Below are 20,041 nucleotides of genomic sequence, written 5' to 3' on the forward strand. Positions count from 1 at the left end.
TGTGCGTTTCGATGCTGGCAAGCAAATATACTATGACAGCTTGACAGTGTTCCAATAAGAGATAAATGTACACAGTCAACTCCAGACTCCTCCTTGCAGAAGTCTACCAGGGATTGGCGAAACTTCGTATAATACAACCCATACACTCGCGCAACACTGAAGGTCCAGTGTTATCTGCACTCACGCAACGCAGCCATTCAAATCTAGGGGAAATCTAGGGGGTTCAGACAAATCTCGCAGGACCGTTGCCACTGTGTAACACGAGATCAAGCGACAGCTTTTGAGGTATTTATTTCACGGTATATTGAAGTGAAGAATATGAGAGCGACCTGCAGATAGATGTGTGTACATACATAGTTATAGAACACTCTTAAAGGGGCTGTGAAGGAGGCTTTAATAAAGTTGCGCCATGCATGGGATATTGAAGCATGCCGGTTCACGATAGTGTCCAGCAAGGATTTTTTAAATGCGCTTTGTAGAAGCTGAGTTATCTGTAGTTAAAATTTGATGATCAGCGTCTTCGCGCCTTTCCCTCTCCTCTCGTCGCTTTTTGCACGCTGGAAAGTAGGCGCTCCTTCGCCGACCCCCCTCTGGGAGCGGAGCTTCCCGACCCGCCGGAGCTAAGCGGCTTATTGGCCGCGGCCACGGTAGCTGCCTGACGTCTGAAAGAATCTAACCAATGGCCACCTCTCACCTTGTCTACGCAGATGCGGGGGACGGAGGAGGGCGCGAGCATGAAAAAGTCGCCGGGAAGGGCTCGCCAACTTTGACGCGTGATTGTGGGTCGTCTGCTGCGTGTAGAAGAGTATTATTTGGCTCCGGTTTTCATGGCAACACAGTGCAGTGATTAAGTGAGTTAATGTGCTCTCCTCGGAAGGCGTTTCCGAGCCCCTTTAAGTTTTCCACACGCATGTTATTCGACTAGTGTTCCGCTCCAATCCACTGTTCCTGGCGCGCAGCGCCACCGCCGCGGAACACTCCATCGGGCAACGGGTTTCGCAGCAGCCTTCGCGTACGTACTGTGCTACATGGCTGCGCTCGCACCATACTCTCCTCACTTCAACGGTAACCACCGTAAGGAAGGTTCAAGTGGCCGCCACCTATCGGTAGCGGATTCGTCCGCGCTCGCCATACTCCTCTCCCCTCACGGAAGCTATCATCCAGCGACGCACCACCACTACCACGCGAAACACAGGGAATATGTTTGGTTTATGGGGGGTTGAACGTCCCAAAGTGACTCGGGCTGCGAGAGACGCCGTAGTGAAGGGCTCCGGGTAATTTCGACCACCTGGAATTCTTTGACGTGCACTGACATCGCACAGTACGCGGTCCTCTAGCATTTCGCCTCCACCGAAATGCAACCACTGCGCCCGGGGTCGAGCCCGAGTCTTTCGGGCCAGCAGCTGAGTGCCATAACCACTGAACCACCGATGCGGCGCGATACACTGGGAATAAGCCTCCAACAGCTTTCGCTGGAAATTGAACGTGGCGATGGAGGGAGGAAATTACATGGCAAGATATAGAACAATTATCGGGTGCTGCAACGAGTGCCGCATCATTGGCTGAAAGCAGGCATATTATTAGGTGCATGAGATTCACGGTACTTGCGTCTTCGGGGGTGGACTGGTCTCCGAGCTTAGAGGTGAGCTTCTGAAAATTGATCTTGCGTGCTTTCGAATTTCTTCTCATGTGCTCGTTTCAGTTCCTTTCGAAGGTGGAGTGTTTAGTTTCGAGCGCCGCAGTCCTCAAACTAAGAAGAATAGCCATTCAGGACAATTTCATCAGCGAGAGCACAGAGCATTCGCCTGAACTTTGGTTCTCTTTGCTCGTCACTTATAACTCTCACAGCTGTGCATATCATAGTAGCACTAGAGAACATACTATAATCAGAATCAGCTACCTAAGCCCGCCCTTGGTCAAGTTATTACAACCTTCTAGGTGTCTGGACTGCCGAATTTTACATCTTGAATATCTCACGACAGTCGATCCCGTTCGTGCTGTGGCCACGATCCAACAGGCCTATATGAGGGGTGATTAAGAGAAAGCCCCGAACTTTTACAGTGCATCAAAGTGTCTCGCCGCGTGAATGCGGAACTGTCCTGAACGTTACAAGATACGCGCTTGCCGATTAAAGGCTTCGCGCGACCGTCTCTTGATGGGTGAGCGCACGAAGAGCTCTGCCGCCAATGCGACCCCAGACACTGCGCAGCCAGTTAGATACACTGTGAAATACAAATAAAATTCCTCCGTCGCTGTGGCGTCTGGTTCATTGTCAAGAACCAGCGGCTTGCGGTGAGGCGCAGCCAGTCCGTGCTCAGCGATGGCCAGCAGTACACGGCGGTGTTGATACCTGCGAATATGGTTACGTGCTTGTTTTCAGGTAACGATTTTGCTACGACTGTCACAGCGGTCTACTATTGGTGTCTGAATCTTGTCATTCCTGGGTCATAGCAAGCCAAGCATGACTGCCTCCGGCTCTAGCTTCGTGACGGAGCTTATGGACGCGAATGAGGTGGAAAAATGGATACATAAAAAGATGGTTGCAAAATGTATCGCGGTTTCCGAGAAATAAGGCCACATGTTAAAAAAAGCGCTGACAACGCTGTTCTAACCACTTAACACTCAAGACATGCCTTCGTTTTACTTTTCTTTGCTGTTGCTGAATGGCTTTGAAAAGGTATGTACACCCTTCATTTACTAGACCGGATTCATTCTCTGTGACTTCAGGCCAGAGTATCGACTTTCAACCGCAGTCGTTTGCGGCTTATGACACTCATAAAACCTGCAACACACACGCGAGAATGTTTCATCTACATGCAAATAAAAGTGAGTTACGAACTGAAAAGCAGAGATAGTATCGGTTTACGGGGTTTTTAACATCCCAAAGCGACTCAGGCTATGCGGCACGCCGTAGTGGAGGGCTCCGGATAATTTCGACCAGCTGGAGTATTTTAACGTGCACTGACATCGCACAGCACACGGGCCTCTAGAATTTCTCTTCCATCTTCCATCGAAATTAGACCACCGCAGCTGGAAACGAACCCGCGTCTTTCGGGTCGGCAGCCGAGCGCCGTAACCACAGAGCCACCGCGGCGGCGACGCGGATAGTGTCATCTGTGCACAGTGCACTCACTTATCGAAAGTTCATCCTGCTGGCCACGGAACATAGCCATGTTGAGCCCGAACTAATTATGGCCGGACACCTTAACCACATTATCCTTTTCCCGTCGTCATCATCATCATCATCATCTTCGTCATCCCCATTTTGGCCCTCTTTTTTGTTCCTCTTCCCCTTTCCCAGTGCAGAGTAGCAGGCCAGATATTTGTTTTTCTGGCCAACCTCTCTGCCTTTCCCATCAATAAACCCTCTCCCTATCAAGTTATACAGCTAGGAACGCTGTCGTGAATTACTGTTGGACAGCAAGCACAGAAAATGAAAAGAGCTGTTTTAAGCAAAGAGCGTGACCTGCGCCGCATGGCGACAAATAGCGCGGAGGGGCGAAACCATACGCGTAGGACAACGTAGACAAGCTCTTGTCTGTGTTGTTCTGTCCGCATTTTGTCATCCCTTCGCGCTGTTTTTCATCGTGAACTTGAACAAATTGTCCCTACTTTCGGAATTGCTCTCGACAGTAGAGAGACTTATATATCATTCAGGAATCTTAAGGGACCAGGCGGCGCCGGAAATCTGCATTTAATCTGGATGGGCGTTTAACTTAAGCGTGTTTCCACGCATAGCGGAAACGTTATCAATCGTATGGTTAGTAACCTAACGCAGAAACATCACGTGAGTAAAACAAATTAGGAGGCCACAGGTATACAAAGATGAAGCTTAGGTAAAAATAAAAATCAGGCGCAGTGCCTTCGGCCTAAGCAGCTTTCTCTTCTTAAGTACATACAGGTTACACAACCTCCAGTACGAAATCTCATGGCAGTTATCCACATCCAAGGTGGACATATTTGGATATATGATCATACAGCAAGGTGATTGGATCATGACCTGTCGGGATCACTAACGACCCATGATCCCGTCACTATCCTCTCGTGTCATCATTTGGTCTCATTAGTAACGTGGAAATTCGGGCTTGTTGGTTCATATTTCGTGGCAATAGCGCAAACAGGACAATTAAGGGACCAAGACGAATAGACACACACAGCGCTGTGTGTGTCTATTCGTCTTGGTCCCTTGTACTGTTTGCGCTATTGCCACGAAATCTCATTAGTTCTTCACGCGAACTATCTCTATACGTGCTACAGATGTACCTACCTCATCATCGTCATCAGCCTGACTATACCCACTGCAGGGCAAAGGCCTCTCCCATGTCTCAACAATTAACCCTGTCGTTCGCCAGCCGCATCCGCCCTATGCCTGCAAACTTCTTGATCTCATCCGCTCACCTAACCTTCTGCCGCCCCTTCCTACGCTTACTTTCTCTTGAAATGCACCTACCTCAGCGGGTGGTAGATGTGCATGGCCGATATCTGGAGTACGTTGGAGAGACTGTCGCCAGGAGTAAGGCCCCACAGCGTAGCTTCCGCCTCCTCATCTTCCGTGCAAGTAGAGAAGGCGATATGTGTACCTCGTCGCGTTTTGTTGAGACAGTCTGACCGAAACTCTGATTTCAGGCATGCTCTTAATTTGTGACGTAACATCGTTTTGTAAAATGCGAGCAAAGACAAATCGTTTCTGCTTTCTGCCATGAAGAGGAGATGTGCCCAGTCATCGTTGAGGCATGGGCACAGGTCGCCTCTTTCGAAGCAAGACAGCAACTCCGCGAGGGACTTGACTCCACTAGTGGGGCTCGTGGCACTGCGGATCGCCGTGACGCTTGACTGAACGTAAATGCCAAGCGCGAGCATGCAAAGGGCCCAGAACTCCGTGGCAAGATTTCGGCACGCCACAGCACCACCTTCTGGAATCGGAGGATTTCTTCCCAGGAGCGTGCCGACAAGAAAGAGGACTAAAGTGGCCAAGTAAGAGTGCTGACCTCGGTTAAACCGCAAGCGGAAATTCAACACCGAAAACGCCACTACAAGAGATGCTGTGGACGTCACAAGCGTCACAAACAGCAGAAGCGAAGTCCAGGAGTCGATAAACACAAATTCGATCGAGCGCTTGATAGGGACTAAGATGCACAACGAAGCCGGTGAGTACTGGGCGTGAAGAAAGACCACCTCTGGCCACCTAAAGCCGTTAGCTACCGGATCAAGAACTATATCCACGCGTTTCTCCATGAAGGCGCCGATACCTCCACCTTTAGTGACGGTGATGGTATTGTTTAGGGCTATGTACGCGTCTACCATAGCGAAAACAACTGGCCTCGACATCACGTCTTCTATGGGACGGTCTGCAAATGACGGCATGACACTATAATGCCCATCCCTAGGAAACAGCGCTCCTGACCTTTTTTCCACTGCAAACAGCTGCGAAGGAGGCACCAATTGCCTGGTGGCGCACCTCCGAAAGTGGTCCTTGGGTGCGCTGATGTCCGTCTCAGAAACGCTAACCACTTGGCAAAGCACTTCTCTAAACCTTCGGAGGTTTTCTTCGTGGGACTGTGCGAACACGACCAGCTTTGCTCTTTCAAGTATCGCAGCGAGTGATCGCAGTAAGTAACGTTTATCCCATGCCGATGTTTCAAGGTGCGGAACAAAAATCAACCTCCGTTGGTTGTGAAAGATGCGGTCGTCTGCTGATACGCTGCAGTGTTTGGAAGAGGTCTTGAACCAACTATCTTGGAACTCGCAAGCCATGCGATGTTGCGACAAACTAACAAATTTGAGAGCTATAGGCAGCTCTTGAATGCTGGCGTGGAGAATATCGATGTTCGATTCAGTGTAAACAAGCACCGGCCTATCAGGGGATAACGTAGACGCATTCATAACCTGCAGGAATAAAGGTTGGAGGTAGCAGAACGATGAAGCCCAGGAAAAATTTGGGAGGGCCGCTGCGACTACTACGAAATAGTATCTGAACTCGCTGGCACAAGCCATTGCTCTGGCTACCCCTCCGGTGTCTTTGACACTCCTGTCGTAAATTATATTTTACGAAATTGGAATCATATACTCCTCTCACGGAATAGCCGGCGTTCATGGAATAGGGCACGACTCTCCTGGTTCCGTAGCTGATACAGTCTCCTGTATTCAGGAAACATCCTGGTATTATAGCGCACGCTCAGAACTGTAGGAAGCCATGCAATTTCGCCTTTCGCAATTTCGCCTGCGACGTCGCGAGAGAATCGAGACTGCGGGGGGCATGAAAAGTCGCAGGCTGTGAAGTGTTCAGTGCGCAGAGGTGCGCGTGATAAAGGCAGAAACAACAACAACAAAAAAGCGCTCCCTTGTTTACTTCGAAGATATGACCTGGATACTTTTCTTGGAAGCGGCTGTGCATGAAGATTGGAGCGTTCATTTCGGCATGCAAAGTGTGGAGGAAAATCAATAGGGAAAAACAATCATGCTTCTAGAGCCTTATTATGGGGCAAAACAGAAAAAAAATTTGAAAGCTGCGGCCAGTATGAAGTAAATACCATTAAAGGAGGAAGTAATGGAAAGTCAGTTGTCGGCACAGAAAACAATATATGGAGGGAAAAAAATTGAGAGCGAATTTTGTGCATACCGTGATCGACTATCAGCGCCATAAAACTTGACTACTGGAAGTCCGCACGCAAAGGAAATCAATTATGCGAGCAAGGGTATATGTGACGACGAAGCATTCGGGCCATAAATAAAGATTTCGCGTGATATTCTGCATAAATACAAAAAAAGAAAGAGACGCGACAAAGATAGGTAATTACACCGGACGCCTCGTGGGACATCCTGGCGTGTGTTTTCAATACAGTGCAGCCTCAGTTTCATGGTACGCCTTATAACAAAGTAATGGATACACCGAAAGAGTGGCTGCCCCCTTTACAAGCTCCCTTATAGAGGCCCATGTATTTGATATCTCGTTTATATAAAATAAACATTTCTAACAAACGGATGTAACGAACTTACGGCTAACCGCAATGTCCATTTTGCGTTCAGATTATCCATTTGTAACGGCGCTACGCCTTTTCGTACTCTGTCGGCGCAGTAAGCACCGCGCCAAAATACATGTGCTTTCGAGAAGTTTGCAGGCAAAGCAACCTTTCCAGTGGGCGCAACTCGTCGAAATAGCCAAACTTAGTTGGGCCACAGCGCCTACGGTAACCGCGTTTTAGAAATTCTAAAAATATATATGGACATTACTTACGGAAGCCTGAACGCCTCACTAATTAAGGAGCCGGACGGTAATAGTTGAAAAGTTAACAGCTCAATTAGTTCATCAACCTGCTCTTAGCACGTCTTAGCTTTACCGTGCTATACCGTGCTTTTACCGTGCCATACATTTTGAGGCATTTGTCCCACATGGCCTGTCAATACTCGGCTAGGCTACCGCCTGTAACATGTTTCAAGCTCTTAATCGGACGCCAAGGAACTTAGGGGGTACAAACGTCGACCCTAGCGCACAGGCCATCGGTCCAATATTGGAACTATGTTGGCAAAGGCTGGTTCTTTGTAGACCCGGTCTTTGCCTACACATCTTCAATATTGTGCCGATGCTCTGTGCTGCTTGGTATGCCAAGCCAGCATACATATTCAGCACATTCATGCACTTTCATAGTTCTTAGTTAAAGCGGTGCTTTATATTCAGGGTGTGTCACCTAAGACTTTACCGAATTTTTAAAATTGGGCTTTTTGAGTTAGGAGAGCGTTTTCTGCGGCATAGCATTGTCAGCGGTGTTAATACATCAGAATACAGCTAGGGCGTGCTAACAAGCAGGCCGATTAACTAATATTGAATAGTTAACTTTTTAACTATTGCTCTTAGGCTTCTTAATTATCGAGAGGCGCGTAATCCACCGTAAGTAATACCCATATCAGTTTTTAGAAATTGAAGAACGCAGTTACCCTCGATACTGTGGCCCAACAAATTTGGCTATTTCGACTAGTTACGTGCACTAGGCTTCTTTGCCTGGAAGTTTCTTGAAAGCGCCTGTATTCTGGCGCGATATGGCCGCAATTTGTTTGGCCACAGCGCCGACGGTAACCGCGTTTTCGAAATTCTGAAAACTGATATGCATATCACTTACGGTGGCCTACACGTGTGTCAGTAATTAAGGAACTTAAGAGTAATAGTTAAAAAGTTAACTATTCAATATTACTTAAACATCCTGCTAGATAGTACGTCTTAGCTGTTTTATGGTGTACCACACCGTTGACAATGATATGCCTCAAAAAGCGCTAGCTCTTCCAACTCAAAAAGCGTATTTTTAAACATTGTGTAAAGTCTTAATTAGGTGAAACACCCTGTATATGTCGTGTGGCCTTTCACATAATGATCGCTATTGTGACAGAGGAAGCAATGTCCTCTTTCGCGTGGCCAAGAGTAGCCCCTAAATGGACCCATTTATGCAGTTGCGTCATACACTTGATTGCGAAGCTTCAGCGTCCCCGAAATATTTTTTTTGAGCTGCTTGCATTTATGTGGGGATGTAATTACAGTTGAGTATGGATAAATCGGAGATACTAAGCAGCAGAATGATTGAGCGTAAAAAGAATAAGGCCATTCATTCCACGTGCCTTCATGTTATGTAGGCTCGACTGACACGCGTCAATTCTTGCGTTATAATAAGGCCGCACGCTGCCAGACTTGCAGTACGTTGCTCATCCGGCGGTACGATGGTACGCTTTCTCTCATCTACGTTGGTCGGCATCTGTGCTTTGCTGCTAGTTTTCCAGCTTACTCTCTGCAAAGCAAAGAACCAGGTGGAACACGAGACCGTGGATGCTTTCAAGGTAAGTTCAGTGAATATCAATTTTTGGCCACCTCGGTTTGGACTAGAACATATCTCGAGCGCTGAATTGGAAATCACCAGGGTTTTAAATCGTGCGTGGATTTATCGAAGCAACGATCGCTAGGTATTATGGTTCGAAGTTGGACAAAATGAACCTATAAGCAAAAGTTCTACACGAACTCACGTCCGCTGTCTACTACTATGCATACTATTTGTTGTACTTTAATAGGTTATTTTGGCTGTTTAGGATTGGGCGTCTAAATGATGCGTGGTCTCTTATGTGTTCTCCAGCGATGCAAGTGAGGCCTATGTGATATAGGTGACCGCGAAGCTTGCAATGTTTCCCTTACGCTAGAAGGAAAGGGAGAAGCTATTGAATGAAATACAGCGCGTTTAGCCAGCTTTTAAGCAGCGCTGACATTATGCTCTGCGTTGGGTAGGAGTCTAGATAGGAGGGGGGGGGGGGAAGAGAAAGCCATGGAAACAGAAAAAAATACAAACTGATCTGGGTTGCAAGTTCACGAAAGAATGCGAATGCGTTAATGCAACTCCGCACCTATCACTCGTTCATTGTGTGCACAGAACAGCATTTATACGGTGGCTGGGAATCCCGTGAATAAAGCAATGAAGAGCTAATAGTAAGAGGCAATCGTGATAAAAATCACCCTGTCAAAAAGTAATCCTTCTAATAGACCTAAAACACGTTCATCTACGAGCTTACGAAGATATTGAAACGCAATTCAGTCAACAGAGCCTATAGTCAGCGACCAGATAACAATAAACAAAAAAAAACATTGACGAATGAGCAACGATATAAACAGCAGCAAAATCAGCCAGAAGTACTGAACCGAAATCGGAGACAAAAGTAAAAGTTAACGTAATAAACTGCAAAGAAAGATAAAATCGCTTTTGGTAAAGGATAACGGTTCGAAGCGAAAGCACAGTCAAGACAACAGCGGCTTGAACAATCAACACACTTTTGTTTGGACCAAAACTAACAAGCAAATTAACGCAAAAGCGGTATAGCTACATGAAAAAAAAAATCAGAGTGAAAAGTTTGACGTTGTGAAAAACCGAATTTCTTGCCAGTCACTAAGATTGTTGTTCCCGAGCAAATACCCCAGCATCCAGATTCGGCTCTGAGTGGTGCCTCAATGACTGCTGTTTCCACTTTTGTGCCAGCACATGCTTTAATATTAGTCCTTGCATAGCATTGCTCAAGGTCCTTGCATGTACACTTCCCAGTGGTCTGAAAGACGGCCGAAAGCATTGATACGTAGGCTGGTGGTGCTCAGTTAGTCTTTCATTGAGGCTACAGACGGCTTGGACGATCTGCATGCGCGTACACTTCCAAGGAATTCCAAGGAAAACGCAGGTAGCGCAGCACATGCGATTATAAATGCGTTTATTTAAGCACTGCTCTTTTTTTGCTTTGCCAGTAATGTACAAACGTTAGGCAGCCTGCAGGAGGCCTAAAATACAACATTCACCTTGACGCTGACATTATTTAGGGTCTGGGAGACCTGATAATGGCACATGACCATAGCCAGATACTGTCTTGTGCTTTATTGTGTAAGTACTACTAGTGCCACATTACGAAAATGGCAGCGTCTGTGTCTGTAGCCTCCGAAAGTTACGCCTCCACGCTTAGAAGCAGTGCTTTCTAGTACCTCCCCATTTCCACCATACAACCATAGCAATGGGGCTCCATATTCACCCAGTGCCTCCCGTAATCTTCGTCCCAACCTCCCCCCCCCCCCCCCCTCGCCCATCTTATCCCTCCAAAGCCGCCATCCACCACGCACCCACCGAACTCCACCCTCCAGAAAGACCACCTACCTCCAAGCCACCTAGCTGTCTCAACCCTCCGTGTGACCTCTACCTTCCAGAAACCGACACAGGAGCGGAAATAATAAAAGATTGCCAACTCCTGACCAACCATTCGGAAGTCGAAGGCAACAACATTGGAAGTCGCCTAGCCCTTATTCGCAATCAAAAAAGCACCATTACGGCACGCACGCGTGCGTCTCGGAGCATCTTTTTTTATTTTTTTAGCAGCGCTCCATAACCGCAGCTCTATCGCCTCAGCTACGTCATGCACAGTGTCAATGACACGACGCGCCAAACTCAGAGCACTGGAAACTTTCCATATGCTTTGACTGCTGCGCAGCTGGCACTCCGCCAACCCGTCAGTTCTTCGTGTCTGACGCCATACTTCGCTCTGATCGGTTGACTGTGGCGTAATGTCACGACCTCGACCGTTTACCGATGTTCAGATGCTGAGACAACACGCATGGCTTTTCCTCCTAACGACAGCTACAGCGTTTCTCATTAAAACTGGCATATGCTCGGATGATATGATGCCGCGAACTGCCTAAGCAGAATAAGCCTGACTACGCCCGCTGCAGGGCAAAGGCCTCTCCCATGTCTTTCCAATTAACCCTGTCCTTCGCCAGCTGCGGCTATCGTGTTCCCGCTGACTTATTAATCTCATCCGCCCACCTAACTTTCTACCGCCCCCTGCTGTACGCTTGCCATCCCTTGGAATCCACTCCGTTACCCTCAAGGACCAGCGGTTATCTTTCCTTCCCATTACATGCCCTGCCCAAGCCCATTTCTTCCTCCTGACTTCGACTAAGATGTCCTGGACCCGTTTATTACATTTTGTTTTGATGATGCCTTTCCATTCGACGTTTCTCTCTTTGGTGCTCATTTGCCGCATCTATTTGCCTGAATGTTGCACCGAACACTTAAGCTTTTCTTTGACTTTTTTTTGTAGCGAGAGCTACACTGGGCTGCCAGTCGCGCATTTCGCGGTACATTGGAGAGACTAGTTGTGCGGATGCGCCGTTACCATGGAAACCGAAGGGGAACAAAGTGCGGCGTGCGCTTCGCCGTCGCCGCGGCCGCGCACCCACTCCATCGTCAAACCCGAGCGTGACGTCACGCGGATGAGTAGTTGTGCGCATGCGCCGATACCATGGTAACCAGAGAGCTCATAGCTGCGCCGCGTTCTTCGTCGCCGCCTCGCCGCACGCCGCTCTATCACCCGAACCGCGCTTCGCATGCGCAGGATTGCTTATAAACGGCAATGTAGTGGGCGTCTGTATCACGTTTGACATGCACGCAGAGAAGAAGAGTCCAGCCGCTGCTGAACGGCGGTATATATAGACAAAAAAAGATTAACTCCTCCGATCTTGAGGTAGTCGCCTGGCAGTTGGCTTGAACCAAATAAGAACGCTACAGTCTGTGTGTACGTTAAACAAGGTATCACCGCTTTCAGACATCTCCGTTCGATCTCGGAGAATAATAATGAAGCCTGCTGTGTTCGTCTTCTGGAAAGCGGCATTATCATGCAAGGAGTCTACGAGGCACAGGGAACATTCTGTCAAGCTGACGATTGGTGCGGTTGCCACGTGTACACCAGCCTACGGCACAGTTTCACAGTTGTGTGTGACTTTTGGCGATTTCAACAGGAAATAGGACTCTCTTAGTCAGTGTATGAAAAAAAGTGACTAATTTAGCTTCGGACCCTCCCGTCCAGATTACACAACGGGGAACTACTATACAGCTTGTATACTAAAGAGGCTCTACCAAATCGAAATACTGTATCGACAAAATTGAGACCGCTGCATGCTACTTCACAGATCATCGGACAGTCTTCGTCTCTGTCAAGCAAAATGAATAAAAGATGTGTATGCCCAATGTCTCTCATTGTTAAGCATACAGTGACCACAACAAGCTCAGCCAGGGAAACGTACCTCTCGCTACGTATATATGCTGGCATAGCCGAGCTAAGCCACTGGCAATTTTTCGCTCGGTAATAATTTTGTGCGCTATATTTTCCGCATTTTGACTTCGCTTTACATTGGTACAGTTTTTGTATTACTTGACGCAGCGCGTAGGATCAGATGCTGACGTCCGCATCCTTCCAGCGCCGCTTGTTCTTTCTCTTCTACTCTCCTCCCCTCTTTTTTTGGGGTGGCCGCTGCTCCCGCTTCGCCGCCCCCCGCCGACGCAGTTTTTCTTTATCGCCAATCGTCAGAGACGCCACTGAGACACACGCAGGCATTTTCGCCAAATGACACTCACGCATACTGCTTACACAGTAAATTCGGCAGCGAAATGGAATTCAGACACAGTGGGAAATTGAACTCGCCAAGAGCACTAACCACCCACTATCAAACCTCACCTCTCCAGGTACGGGGCCTCCCTCTTGCATTCCACCTCCATCGACTCAGCTCTATAATCCATTTGTCTAATACGTGAAGTGCAGTGCAAAGCGCGAGACGAAGTTACAAAGAGAAAGGAGAATTAGTGGATGGTGATGAAGTTTTTACGGCGCAAGGGCATCTGTGGCCAAAGAGCGCCATGGCACAGGGTTTTTTTCTTCTACTCAAGTTTTTCTTCTACTCACACTTACGAAGCCGAGCCCTAGGCTAGGGGAAGCCTGTACCCATTATATGATTGGTCGGTACCTGGCGGAGCTGGGGGCCGAACGCCGCAACTCCCGCATGCGAGGCGGATGCACAGTCACTAGGCCACGGCTGCGATAAGCAGCCTTCATCAAGCGATAATTCAAATTCAGCAGGTGCACTTTTTATTGCTAGAGTGTTAGGAGCGCCATGAAAGCGAAAGCTGCGCGGCGTCTGCGTCAAGTCTCCCCCTGACAGTCGTGGAAGTTGGCAGTTAATAATAATAATAATTGGTTTTTGGGGAAAAGAAATGGCGCAGTATCTGTCTCATATATAGTTGGACACCTGAACCGCGCCGTAAGAGAAGGGATAAAGGAGGGAGTGAACGAATAGAGGAAGAAAGAAGTGCCGTAGGGGAGTTGCTGTTCACGTGATGAAAACGATAAGGAATGACTCAGCAAAAATAGCAAAAATGAGTCAGCTGAGCTGTATGTGAATAGAAATGAAAGAGTAATAGAATCAGAATTGGTATAGAATAAGAACGTCACTGGAATAAGACTTGGAATAGAATCGGAATTGGAATATAATCACAATTGTAGTAGATTGATGAGTGAAAGAAAAATGCTGTCGCATTTCCTTGGAGTCAAGCGTATTGATTCCCTGTAAAATTTTTGTTTTCAGGCGTTTGAGAACTTTCCATATGCCATTGCTTTGTACGATATCGACAAGGATGGAGACCTCGACTGCCTCACTGCGATACGGACGGAATTCAACAAGGACCCCCTGAGCGCAACTTATGTTCTCTTTCTCAAGGGCCTCAATGGGCACAATGCGTATGTTTCAACTTGAGCATTTAACACATCTTCCCACTACGTGAATAAGCTTGCCTGATCAATTCTTTTTACGCAATCTAGATGGATCTGATGAAACAAATTCTCGTTAAAAACTCTGTCGGCAAATGAAACTGATTTGTACCATGAAGGTGGCGAAACCAGAGCACCTTGGAAGTCTTCTCTTTTTGTCTATCTTCGTTGATGCCATAAAACTCTTTACACAGGATGTTTCAGGAAAGACTTATTTTCAAAAACAGGCTTTTTAAGAAAAAATGCGGCTTTTGCGGCATAGTATTACCAGTGCTGGCAGTCACCGGAAAGCCGGTGAATTGTTTTTAGTAAGGGTATTACCTAATATCTGATAATTAACTTTTAAATTATCACAGCTAGGCAACTGACTGCAATTAGAGGTTTGTAGCCGGTCGTTAGTAATAGCCTTATAGTTTTTACTATTTGGAAAACGCAATTATCCTCGGTGCTATGGCTCGACAAAATTTGGCTGCATCGTGCCAAACTACATGCGCTTTCGAAAAGCATGCAGCAAAGCAACCGCTTCAGTGCACGTAACTAGTCAATAAAGGTTAATTTTTCGAGTCACATCGCCATGGGTAATCGAGTTTTCTAAATTCTAAAAACTGATATAGCTATTGCTGACGACCGGCTACAAATCTCTAATTGCAACTAGGCGCCTAATTGAATAGTTAAAAAGTAATTATTACTACTTATTACTTCATTACTACCCCCTTACTACTTAAAACGATTCACCGGTTTTCTGTTGTACGCCAACACTGGTAATACTGCGCTTAAAACGCCATTTATTTACCTCAAAAACCAATTTTTGAGAATTACTTAGTCTTCACTGAAAAACCCTGTATAGGGAATGGAGTTTCCTTGTTACTTCAGGTTAGTAGAGGCGTAAATATGAGCGTTAACCGATCGTTGCAAATTCGAATATTTTGCCTCACTTTCACAGCCGGTATAGAAATATGCCATATGAGGTTTTCAAACAGTTTAATAGTTTTTGCAACAAAGTTGCCACCCGTGGCAGTTTTTTTTCACTGAAAATCGAACAAAAATCAGCTGTATGGTTATTTGCTCAGTCGGTACAGTGGAATTACTGAATTATCATGATAGACTTCAAGAAACGCGAACGAAAGATTCAAATAGGTTTCTTTACCTGCAAGAAAAGCCAGAAAAATAATTCTTTCCAGGAAGACGTTTCCCCATTAGCTCGCGACGTTCAGGCCCCTGTTAATCCCACATGGGCTAGTAGGTCTCGTGCAACCCCTCTAATACCTACGTTACCCTCCTGTGAGAAAAAAGGGGGCAAGCCCAAACTTTTCTTGGGCCTACTGATACTACATGAGTACAACATCAGCATAGGTAGGACTACACCAACCCCAAGTCGGTCTCTTGTTGAGCATAGGGCAGATGCAACTCCAGCGTGCGCCCTGTACAGGAAAAACCTCAACCAGCCCAGTTGGGCTGCACGCATGAATAATCGTAGGTGTTCGCATAGGCTGTGGTAGGGCTGCCCAAGGAACACAGGTAACTGGCCCAACATTGGGAAAAGATGGCTCCACAGTGGCCCAATGTAGGACCAGTATTTACCAGTGAATTCCCAATATCGGGCTGACTACTTCAGCTGCTTGGGTCGAAACCGGGCGGGGTCCGCATGCTGCCCAGATCAGTCCCTTGTACGATACTTAAGGACAAGTGCAACATAAATATTGGTTCTACGTCGGGAAAACTCGGTAAAACCAAACTAGAGCAGCCCACACAAACCCGTCCTGGGCCCTACATCGGCCTTGGCGGGGCTAGAAAACGGGCGTACCGTCATGCTGCCAATATCAATCACTTATAGGGTACCAGAGTGCAAGTGCAACATATCTGTGAGATAAGTGGGAAAAACCTCCGCAAGCCCAATTGGGGTGGCCCACATAAAACAGCTGTGGGCGCCACATCGGCCTTGGTGGGGCTGAACAAAGGGAGTACCCGCATGCTGCTAACATCAGTCCCTTGTAGGTTGTCTATGGGCAGACGCAGCGTAATAGGGGGCTCTATGAGGAAATAGCCTATTCAAGCCAAATTGCACCTGAGCACGTCACGGTGCTAGATGTACATAAGTTGACACGACGCCGCACCTCCGCCGTGCATTTGCCGAGAACTTTTCAACGAAGTTTGCAGCATGTTGAGTAAACAGGCGGTGGGTCCCATATCGACGGTGGCGATTATGGAAAATAAGCGTGCTCACATGCTTCCCCTTATCGGTTCGTTTCGGTTACTTTGAGAGAAATGCAGCATAATGTGGGGCTCTATGATGAAAAAATGATCGGAGAAACTGAGTTACTGATTAGTTAAAAGATTTGGCGAGAGTCATCGTTGCTCGCAAATTTGACGCGGAGGTGACTGCTGCTTAACGCTGACGCTTACTACAGGCTCACTGCTGCACGGCCTTCGAGCACGATACGAGATGGCGGTTAAAGGTCAACTCCATTCAGCGAAGGAGCCAAGGTTGGTGTGTGCGTGTTCTTGGCACCGATCCAAGAGGCCTTGCTGGGGAGGGGGGAGTTAGTAGGGGTGAGCCAAGGTTGGTGTGTGCGTTCTTGGCACCGATCCAAGAGGCCTTGCTGGGGAGGGAGGAGTTAGTAGGGGTGGTTAGTGCGCTGTTAAGTGGCGGTTGGTGGGCGGTGGGAAGCATACCAAGCGCTTCAAAGACATCGCGACGGTTCGCCTCACCCCATATAGTGCCAAGAAGCCTGCCAGGTTTTACGTCACCATTATATTAGGTACAAACATGTAAACGAGTATTTTTGCATGGATCAGCGTTTCCGCTATTCGATGCCGAATGCCGTGCGGATGGAAATGTAGAAGGTGCTTGCCGCCCACTACTGAAGCTCACTAAATGACACTGCACTCAATGCGACTTCTTACCCATCCCTGCGCGCGAGGGTCCACCGTGTAAATACCGCTTTCAGTATGGTATGGCCGTCCTAGGTCGCGATATTCCGAAAGGATGTCCACTCTTGACGAAAGTGTTATGCTTGTCCTCAGCGATCGGGTTTGGGAAACCATATTCATGTGGCAGTTTCTCCTAACTGAGTGCTTTTGGGTCTCGTTGCAGGCGAAACTATACTTACTTCCTACGACCGGGACCGACGCCTGACAGGAATGTCGTCGTCATTGACAATGGTAAACAGGAAGGCCCTGCAGCTACAAGCAGTGCAGACAGCCTTTTTATTAGCGGACAGAAAGAGCTAAAATTCCGAGAGAAGCAACTGCATCGCAGAAGAGATACACTACTAGGAACTGATAACCGCTTATACTACTAAGAACTGATAACGGCATGTTATTACAGAATAACTAATAATATTTGCAACATCACAGAGGAACGATGCCTATGATGCCACATGTCGAATTCGATATCACTGATGACAGGTGGCTGTGCTCGTGTTTCGCTTATTTTTTTTTTTCATTTTCAAGGCTGAAAAACTCTTTCCTTACGAAGTCGCTGTTTTTCGTGAACTAGCAGTGATAACGAGAATGGCGTCCAATAACTTGATTTCATATTTACACTCCTGCCACATAGGTAATAAGACAGTGCTAAAAAAGCACCATTCTTTATTACCCAAGACATTTAGAGGAATGTTTACGGAAAATTGTTCAATAGAAATAATTAAAATAGAAAGGTGAACTACGCTTCTCTGAAAGAGATCAACATTTTATTACGTTATCAGCAGGAAAGCAAACATAGTTTTGTACCATTTTATAGTTTATATATTTTATAGTGAAATGTGCAAAAACAGACCAAAGTAAAAGATATGAAAGTGCGAAGGATATAAAATTACTCCTCGAAATCAATTCGATGTCACACTAAAATTTTAGCACTGCCACCGCAGTGAACCTAACCAGATCGGATCGAGGTATAATTTCACGTACATAAAAGCCATATTTGCGTATGTCTTGAGCCGATTAGCAGGCCGTAAAGACTTTTATCGAGGTCTTTGGCCTTTTCAGAACATGAAAATAAAGCATTGGACAATCTTAATTTTGCTTGGGAAATGCTTTGGAAATGGGTCTTTGACCCCACATTGAGCAAACGAAAAATACCTTGTGCCATGGCGCTCTTTGGCCACAGATGCCTTGCGCCATAAAAATTCACTATCATCATCAATCTTTATTTTAAGTATTGAGTACATATATTACATAAAAATAGGAATTCGAGTGCGTGAGTCTATTTATTGACCGAATGACGGGAATGCGGCGTTTCATTATAAAGAAATGTGCGATGTTACGTTTTCTTTGGTTACAAAGTGAAAATATCTAAAGGGCTGAACATTCGCTATGTTGAAAAAAATTCTTTCTACGTCACCCACTTAGGGATAAAAATTAAAGCCTAGGAAGACAACATGGGGCATAGCTTTTGCACATTTCTTGTTTTCCATTTAATTTCACTGAAATTCAACATAAACGAAACCACTGCCAAACTCCACAAGCTGTCGTAATTTGGAGCCTTCTACAACCCAAGCAGAACAGGTAATTGGCAAAGACCGTATTGGCAAAGACCGGCCCTTCAAAGGACCAGGATGGGACCATCCTGTTGCTATATTGGGCCGATGACCTGTGCTGCTTGGGAATGCCGTTATTAGTTTAACACACTGAAATTTTGGCACGTTCAGGCCAAAAATCGCAAATTACATCCCTGTTAAATTTTTTTACAGATTTTGACCACCCCGTCACAGATCATTACATATACTCAGACTACGAGAAATGCGCTGTCTTGGAGTTTATTCTGAATAACCATCAAGGTGAGCCATATTCCAAGACCCTGCGTGGAAGATACTGAATGAGACCTTTCGCATTCCGAGAAAAGAGGACGGTCGGCTGTGGGGAGAGAAACCACTAAGACTAGCTCTCACGTGCTCTCCGCCCGATAGAAGCACTTTGGCAGAAAACGGCATGACAACATTTCTACTCGTGACCTTCCAGCTTTACTCTAAATCACCTAGAAGAAGTACTCAGCAAAAAAGTAATTTGGAAGGCATGAGCAGAAAAAATACGGAGTCTCCTAATTATCACTGCGATCACAGTGCGTTAGTGCTATGTCCTTTGCTTGGTTTTTATTACTTCTCTTTTACTGACTTTCATCTATTCGTATTCTCTTAGATGCCTTGCCACGTGTTTCTTTGCTCAATAAAACTTCTTTCCTTAACTTTTCCGATCAAAATGCTGAGGTTTTTTTTTTTTTGCATCCGCAGATTGCGCGTTGTGGGTGTCAAATGAAGTCAGAGACAGTCCCCCTCAAACCTGCATCGACCAGTTCCAAGACAACTGCGATGATGGAGCACTCGTCTACGACAAGCAGTCCTGCGGAGAGCTTTTCCAATAAAAGCCTGGCCGAAGCGGCGGCGTTCCGATCGTACACCTACCAAAAATTCCTTTTATTTTTCTTTCCTTTCCTTTCTTTTCTTTTTTTTTTCTTTGTTTGCGTAGTCTGTTTCTTAACTAACGGTGTTCGCAAACGCCCATCCTCGAGATGTGGCAAAATATTCCGAAACAGCGACGAGATGTTTATGTGCAGGTATACCAACAAAACACAGAACGTTTTCAAAACGTCATGAAACAGCTACAACCGTATACAGGCGTCTTAAGTTAGACCGAATTGCCTCAATGACGAGCGAATCAAGAAGTGTACTCAGAAACGTCTCAGCGACTTACGCATCTAGAAGTTCACTCAGAACCGCTTCTGAAACATCCCACTGAAAATTCCAAGATAACACGCTCAGGTCAAGGTAGTTGTATGAACACGATGATATAATGCGATTTGTCACTTGTGCAGAAGCACATGTTTTATAGTTAAAAAAGTGTACCGCAGTGAACACGAATCAAAGAATCACCTCACCGGTTTCTGGCCTTGACACCTTTATTAAAACCATTTATTTCAGGGCCACTAGCTTTACTTCAATGCTACCAT

At 46.5% G+C, this 20,041-nt stretch overlaps 2 protein-coding genes across 2 annotated transcripts in view; one reads left to right on the forward strand and one right to left on the reverse strand.

Moving 5' to 3' along the window:
• Positions 1-20,041, reverse strand: part of LOC144104602 (atlastin-1-like) — a 70,538-nt gene that overhangs the window by 34,230 nt on the left and 16,267 nt on the right. The window lies entirely within an intron of this gene.
• LOC144105129 (uncharacterized) lies at positions 8,704-19,456 on the forward strand. The gene is made up of 4 exons (XM_077638304.1): positions 8,704-8,820; positions 13,916-14,067; positions 17,192-17,259; positions 19,326-19,456. The coding sequence occupies exons 1-4, from the start codon at positions 8,704-8,706 to the stop codon at positions 19,454-19,456; spliced, it is 468 nt and encodes a 155-aa protein (XP_077494430.1).

This window comes from Amblyomma americanum, chromosome 9 (genome assembly GCF_052857255.1).
Source record: "Amblyomma americanum isolate KBUSLIRL-KWMA chromosome 9, ASM5285725v1, whole genome shotgun sequence".
Taxonomy (NCBI): Eukaryota; Metazoa; Arthropoda; class Arachnida; order Ixodida; family Ixodidae; genus Amblyomma; species Amblyomma americanum.